We start from the raw sequence: 8201 nt of genomic DNA, 5'->3' as shown, positions 1-8201 counted from the left end.
TTAAACAAAGGAGAAGAATTTCATTTTGAAGTACATAGTTTAATTCTTATCCAGGAAAATGACTTTTCGCCAAATTCGTACCTACCTAAGTAGCTGTACTTTCATCCAGAAAAAAAATCAATAATAATTATTAACAGAAACAAGATGAATTTTCAAGCAAAAAGATTAATTTTCTGCAAAAAAGATAAATTTTACATAGAATATGTTAATTTTCAACCAAATAGTTGAATTTACATCTACAATAGACTAATTTTCAACTGAAAAGGGAATAGTTACTATTTCAATAAAAAAGGTAATTTTCAACAAAAAAAAAAAAAAAACAACTTTTAAGATTATAGTTAAAATAAAGTGGAATTTTTAACAAAACACATGAATTTTGTACCAAATAGTATATTCATAAGTAAGGAAGAAACATTTACGTTTAAAACCAGAATAGTTAAATTGGTAGTTTATGAAAATAATTTTCAATCAAAAACATTAAATTTTAAGCAAGAAGATTAATTTCTACCAAAAAGACGAATGTTTTTACAAAAGTGGATTACTCCGATTAGATTACTTCGAAATCCTGGGACTATTTCTACTGACTTGAATTACGTCTAAATGCATGCGGATATTTCCGTAGTACTAAGATTATTCCGAATGATTTGAATGACCTCGGACTACAAGTGGATTACTCCGCGAAACTGAAATCACTCCGATTTACTTTATTAACTTCGCATTGTAAGTGGATTACTGTGAATCACATGTTAATGCCTATAGCTCATAAGTCGATTACTTGATGATTATTGGATTACTCCGAATGATTCGAATTGCTTTGGAGCACAAGTATATTACTTTGATTTACAATTGGATTACTTAGTGATATAGGGATTACTCCGAATTATTTAAATCAATCGCATTGCAAGTGGATCACGCCAGATTATACCTGGATTACTCCGATTACAATTGCATTACGTAGATTACACTAGATCACCAGTACGGGTGACCGAGGTGTACAGTTGATGACTGTTGATTTCACCCCTTCAGAATAATCATTACTCACCCTTCTCCGAATACATCTCCGCAGAGTTGATTGAAATATTCAATAGTTAAAATTGAACCAAAAATTGATTTTTCAGGATCTGTTGTTTGGTAATAACCGTACTCGGTACACGTTTGAAATATCCATTGCCTCACTAATGAAAATCATTTCAAATCAATATTATGTAAATAATGTATACTACATGAGATTGCGTCATGCAATCGAATATAAAAGAAGTGATTCACACGACCCTGCCTGTTTATGTACGGATTCCCCCGATTTAGGATCAAGGCCAATTAAAGCTATTTTCGTAATCGGTCTCATATAGGAAATTGATAGTATTTTGAAATGAAATTATCGTGGTGTTTAAGTACTTACTACTGTCGGAATTTGCAACCCAAGATGTATTTCCGAGTGCATCCAGTATGACACTATAATCTATGTTGACACATTCCCCATTATTATTAGTAACTTTTGCCAATCGCTGAATAGGACATCCTATACTATTATTGGTCATTGTTTTACATATTTCGGCGATACTGGATGTTCCATTTTTGATTCTGTTATATTGTACCACACTTGAGAATGTCTGTCAATATTTTCATGTTGACAATAAATTTGCTCTTTAATAGCAATTATTTAATTTAATGCAGAAAATATAATAACATATAATTCTTATTCTTATTACCTCTGTTAGAAGACTGAAAAAAGTACCTAATCCACTGAGATTCGTCGTGTCTAGAGCATGGCAAAGACTAAAAACAATTACAGACTTATGAAATGTATAAAATTAATCAGTGTGGCTGCCGATAAGTGAAAAGTCAGGGATTTTAAATTAAAATTGCAAAGTCAGGGAATCTAATTATTAGTCATTTTTTTCTCAAATAGTATACGCCTACTTCTGGATTCAAGATATTTCAGAATATTTCAATGACTTCAGATGATTTCACTGACTTCAGGAGATTTCAAAGGATTTCAGGAAAATTTAAGTGACTTCAATTGATTTTATGTGAATTCAAATGATTTAAAATGAATTCAGGTGATTTCAAATGATTTCACGTAACTTCATGCGAATTCAAATGGCTTTAGGTGTGTCAGGATGTTTCAAGTGACTTTAAAATAGTTCAAGTGACTTTAAATGAATTCAAGTGATTTCGAATGACTCCATCTGATTTCAAATGACTTAAAGTGGCTTCAGGTAAACTCACGTGAATTAATATGAATTTAAATGAATCTAGAAATTTCAGGAGATTTTAAGTGACTTCAGAAGAATTCAAGTGACTGTAAATGAATTCATGTGATTTCAAAAGACTGTATATGATTTCAAATGAGATCATGTGTTTTCAGGTAAATTCAGATCTAAACCTACTTTTGTATTTTCAATCTAGAGTTCTGTTAAAATTTGTTAGGGTATTTTTAAAGACCCCCAGAAATTTTTATTACGTTCCAATATTTTAATGTGATTCTAAAGGATTTGAAAGATTTTAGGGCATGTGAAAAATTCTGAAACATTTTCAAAAACTTTAAAAAGCTTCAAAGAATTAAAAAATATTTTTAAGAATTTGAAATATTTTATGTTATTTTTAGAGATTCGAAACAAGTTTTTATAGATCTCCATAATTTAATGGTGATTCGAAGGATTTTAAAGACTTTAGAATATTAAAAAAATCCAAGGTATTTTTCAGAACTTTAAAAACCTTTAAAGGTTTTGAAAAGATTTCAAAGGATGTGAAATATTGTAGGGTATTTAAAAACATTCTATGGAATTTTTTAAGGCTTTAAAAAATGTCAAGAAATTTTCGAAAATTTTAAAGGTTTTGAATAATTTTAGGGCATTTTAAACGATTTCAAATAATTTTCAAGAACTTTAGAAAATTTAAAGGAATTTCAAAAGATTGTGAAAGTTTTGAAATTTTTTGGGGTATTTTAGAAGATTTCAAGTTATTTTAATAGCTTCATAAAATATCAATGAATCTTCAAGCACTTTAAAAAGTATCAAGGGATTTAAAAAGATTTTAAAGGATTTAAAATCACTTGGGGTACTTTCAATAGATTGCAATAATTTAAAGTGATTCCCAAGAATTTTAATTTTAGTTTATTTAAAAAGATTCCGAGGAATTTTTGAGAGCTGTAAAAATGTTAAGGTATTTTCAAAGTCTTTAACAAAAAGAGTTTAAAGAATTTGTAATATTTTAGGGCATTTTAAAAGATTTGAAGGAATTTTAAAGAGCATTAAAAAATGTCAAGGAATTTAAATAGATTTTAAAAGTTTTGACTTATTTTAGGGTTATCCTAAAGATTTTAAGACATCTTTAATTGATTTTAGTAATTGAATAGGGTTTTAGAGTATTTTAAAGATTTTAGGGCATTTAGAAAAAATTATTTCAAAGGATTTTAGAGATTTTATGGTATTTTTTAAATTTCCAAGGAATTTTCAAGAGCATTACAAAATTTAATGGTGTTGTAAAAGATTTTAAAGGATTTTAAATATTTTACGAGATTTTACAAAAATTCAAGAAATTTTCATACATTTTTGAATGTTTTAACAGATTTCAAAAGATTTGAAGAATTTGGTATAACTTTGGGCTTTTTAATAGATTTCAATAGTTTGAAGTAATTCCGAGGAATGTTCAAGACCTTTAGAAAATTTAGGGAATCTCAAAAGATTCTAAAAATTTCAAAATATTTTATGGCATTTCAAAAAATACCAAGTAATTTTATGAGCTTTACAAAATTGCAAGGTACTTTTAAGAACATTAAGGAATATGAAGGAATTTCAAAAGATTTTTAAGGTTCTAAGGTATGATAGGGCATTTTAAAAGATACCCAGGAATTTGAAATTGATTTCAATAATTGAATGGGGTTTCGAAGGATTTTAAAGATTTTAGGGTATTACAAAAAAGCCAAAGAATTTTCAAGAGATTAAAAAAGTTTCAAGGAATTTCAATCGATTTTCAAATATTTGATATATTATTGGGTACCCAGGGGGAAATTTACCACCGGTACATTACCATGCCAGTACCGCTGGTCGGAGTTCGGTACTGGCGCGGTACTGTTAGAATATGGACAGGACTACTGGCTTTATTCCGGTAAAATCCCTAATGATAACAATGTTCTGTTAGTACTGGACCAGTACTGGCTCAACTAATACTGAAAACTCGGCGAGGAACTGACCTGTAGTACTGGACCAGCACTGAAGTTCACCACCGGGCCACTACTGCAGATTTGTACTGGGCAGGTACTGGTTAGGCTCCAAGTGATAACGAAGGTATCCCAGGTAGAAATACACCACCGGCCCAGTACTGGCCTAGTACCGCCTGTCGAAGTTTCAGTACTGGCTGGTTTTACTGTGCCAGTACTTTCTTTTAATGATTGGCAGTACTGGTCTGCCAGTACTGACTGACAGTACTGGGGCAGTACTGGCAAACCGCTGGCGTACGAAAATGCCATTGTTAATTTTAAATATTATAAAAAATTATTTAATTGTTTTAAAGACCACCCATTCATCATCATACGTCTGCGTATTGTCCGAATATTACTTATGATTACTAAAGTATAAATTTCAAACTATTTGCTTAATATTAACACCCAGTATTTCTATAATCTAAAGATATAACAAAAAAGGTATCTAAAAAATAAATAATAATTGACAGCGAGTATTTTGTCAATACATGTTAATGGCACTGCTTAAAATAAATACATACTAGGCAGTTTGATAAGTCCCTCAAAAATGAAACACGGAGACGTTTTTTTGGCCAAACTCGGTTTTATTTTTCAACATACTTTCCTTTTAGGTCGATACAGCGAGTACAACGATTTTCTAACTTTTTGATACCGTCCGAAAAGCACTCGATCGGAAGGTCTCCAAAATACGCCTCAGTTTCAGCTATGAGCTCCTCATTTGAGTAAAAACGCTTACCGGTGAGCCATCTCTTCAGGTTAGGGAACAAGTAATAGTCGCTGGGGGCCAGGTCTAGTGAATACGGTGGCTGAGGAACCAATTCGAAGCCAATTTCATGCAATTTTGCTTGTGCAACTAAGCATGAATGAACAGGCGCATTGTCGTGATGATAAAGCGGTTTTTTCTTCTTCAAATGTGGTCGTTTTTCGGCGATTTCGATTTTCAATCGGTCCAATAATGATAAATAGTATGCTCCGGTTATGGTTTTACCTTTTTCAAGATAGTCTACGAATATTATGCCATGTGTATCCCAAAATACGGAGGCCGTAACCTTTCCCACCCATTGTTGCGTTTTTGGACGCTTCGGAGCACTTTGGCCCGGTGGAACCCACTGTTTTGCCTGTTGCGTTGACTCAGGAGTGTAGTAGTGGATTCAAGTTTCATCCATGGTTATGAATCGGCGCAAAAACTCGGTCGGCTTACGCGAAAATAATGGCAAATTCTGCTGGGAAGTTATCACACGAATTCGTTTTTGGTCCACTATGAGCAAACGCGGCACCCATCGCGCGCAGAGCTTCTTCATGCCCAAAACTGAATGCACGATATTGCCCACACGTTCCAATGATATGCCTACAGCATTAGCTACCTCTCTCAATTTCACTTTGGGATCATTCAACATCATATCATAGATTTTTTCGACATTTTCTGGTGTAGTGACCTCTTTTGGGCGCCCAGATCGTTCAGCATCAACTGTGCTCGTACGGCCACAACGAAACTCGGTAAAGCACTTATAAATCGTTCCAATCGACGGTGCAGAGTCCGGGTAATACTTATTCAGCTTGGCCTTGGTCTCGGATATCGTTTTCTTGCGAAGATGTTAGTGTTTGATCAAAACTCGAAACTCAGATTTTTCCATATTAAAAAAGCTCGGAGGTTAGTCGCTTCTCAGTGCTGTAACTTGTAAATGCGTAAACATAAATGGCTGATACTAATGCCATCTCTTAGAATTTTCAGGTACTTATCAGACTGCCTAGTATATTACACTTTTACGCATTAAATTACAAATAATGTTTCTAACGCTACGGGGTTTTGAACAACAATTTTTCAACTCTTTTTTCTTGTTAATCTTTTTATAATCATACGACATCAAATATATATAAAATAAACTAACTGTTCACGGAAATATAAATAAAATAATTTTTAAATAAATTATTTAACTCGACTACGCCTTTTCTTCGTTAATATTTTATTTTTTCGCGTTTTAGGCCATTTTAAAAGTTCTGATAATAATATTTAATGAGCATTCAAAATTCTTATTGACGGAACTTAGAAATTTTACCACGTTGCGCAACAATTTTTTTAATAACAATTTTCTTTAAACTTTCGTGTAACGTTTTGCTTTTTAGGTGTTTTAGGCTATTCTACAACGATTTAGACATACATCCAATGTAATTTTTTCTGAACATTTAAAATTCTTCATGAAAGTGGAACTTAGAATATTTTCCTTAAAAAAAGTAATAGAAAAAAAAAATGTTTTCACCTTAATTGTGTAGTCAATTTATCGACATTTCAAAACATCCTGACAGAATTTATAGACGCGTTTTTTTGTTTAAGTCTATTTTTGTACTAATGGGATAGTACCGCCCCGGTCGTGCAGCCAATGGTCTGCCACACTTGACGAACCACCGGCTGCCTGTATTGGTGGGCAGTACTGGGCCAGTCCTGCGTCAGTGGTGAACTCCGACACACTACCGGCATTTCCACCTGGGAACATGAGTAACTGTTCTGTTTAGAAAATTCACATTAAAAATACGATTTTTCCTTTAAAAAAACAATGTTTAAATTATAATTTCAAATACAATTAGTGACAATTACAAAAAATACGCCAATCGCTGGCGAAACGCGCGTACCAGTATTTCACCAGATATGTTTTACCAATCCTAAACTAGTAGTACATCAGTATAATGCGGACCGTTGGCTGAACTCTTGTGCCAGTAGTAGACACAGTATCACGCCAACCATTGGCTGTACTCTTATTTCGGTTGTCAAGCAGCACTTGAAGTTATTGTGTGGCCAGAACTACACTAATCACTCGCGAAACACCGATGCCGATATTTAGCCAGTAATGCATATTAATATTAAGCCAGTAGTACACCAGTATGATGTCAAATGTTGTTTCAACGTTTGTGTCAGTATTTGACCAGTTATACATATCAGTACTGCACCAGTAGCAGATCAAGTATCACGCTAACCGTTGGCGAAAGTCCTGTACCTGTATGACACCAGTGGCAATGGTCAGTACTGGGCCAGTTGCAAAGCAGTACGATGCCAATCGTTGGTTAAACTCTTATGTCAGTATATTTAACTAGTAATAAATATTATTCCTAAGCCAGTAGTACACCAGTATGATACCAACTTTTGGTTGAAAGCTTGTGTCAGTATTTGACCAGTAATACGTATTAGTACTGCGCCAGAAATAGACTCAGTATTACGACAACCACTGGCTGAACTCTTATGTCGGTTCTCAATCAGCACTTGAAGTTGGTATGTGTCCACTGCTACTTCAATCGCTGGGGAAACGCTGGTGCCAGTATTTCACCAGTATCGCATATCACTCCTCAGCCAGTGGTACGCAAGTATGATGCCGACCGTTGGTTAAACTTTTATTTCAGTATTTTACCAATAATTCATATCAGCACTGTGTCAGTAGTCGACCCAGTATCACGCCAATCGTTGGCGTAACTCCTGTGACGGTATTGCACCAGTGGTGACGAACAGTACTCTGCCAGTTGTAAACCAGTATGGTGCCAACCGTTCGCTGAACTCTTATTTCAGTATTTTACCAGTAATATGTATCAGGACTACAAAAGTAGTATATCAGTATCACGTCAAACGTTGGCGGAACACCTGTGCCGAAATTACACCAGTAATACAGGTAAGTACGAAGCCACTTGTAAATCAGTAAGATGCCTAACGTTGGTGGAACTCTTGTTTCATTATTTTATCAGAAATAAGTATCAGTACTGCGCCAGTAGTCGACCCAGTATCACGCCAACCATTTTTTTACGAGGGCCTGGTGAAAAATGTTCAAGAACCTACCGTGAAGGGTCCGCACTTCTCGATAGTGTGGGGATCTTAGTTGACGCATCACTACAATGACCTGACATATATAATATTCAATTATACCTTGCGTATAATTATATATTATACAAAGTCAAGTCTGTCATCATAATAATGCTAAAAAGGACCATCTAAACAACACCACCCTTTCTCCTTGGC

General features: G+C 33.9%; 1 protein-coding gene across 1 annotated transcript in view; it reads right to left on the bottom strand.

The window, feature by feature from the left end:
- The window catches only part of LOC117173059 (putative serine protease K12H4.7), a 23732-nt gene that overhangs the window by 2381 nt on the left and 13150 nt on the right, over positions 1 to 8201 (bottom strand). Inside the window, exons 6-8 of the mRNA XM_033361434.1 lie at positions 1710 to 1776; positions 1400 to 1610; positions 1043 to 1175 (exon numbers count right to left, since the gene is read on the bottom strand). Coding sequence (XP_033217325.1) covers positions 1043 to 1175; positions 1400 to 1610; positions 1710 to 1776 — 411 coding nt within the window. The remainder of the gene's footprint in view (positions 1 to 1042; positions 1176 to 1399; positions 1611 to 1709; positions 1777 to 8201) is intronic.

This window comes from Belonocnema kinseyi, chromosome 5 (genome assembly GCF_010883055.1).
Source record: "Belonocnema kinseyi isolate 2016_QV_RU_SX_M_011 chromosome 5, B_treatae_v1, whole genome shotgun sequence".
Taxonomy (NCBI): domain Eukaryota; kingdom Metazoa; phylum Arthropoda; class Insecta; order Hymenoptera; family Cynipidae; genus Belonocnema; species Belonocnema kinseyi.
The sequence above is the reverse complement of the archived record's forward strand: the minus strand, read 5'-3'. Positions and strand labels throughout refer to the sequence as shown.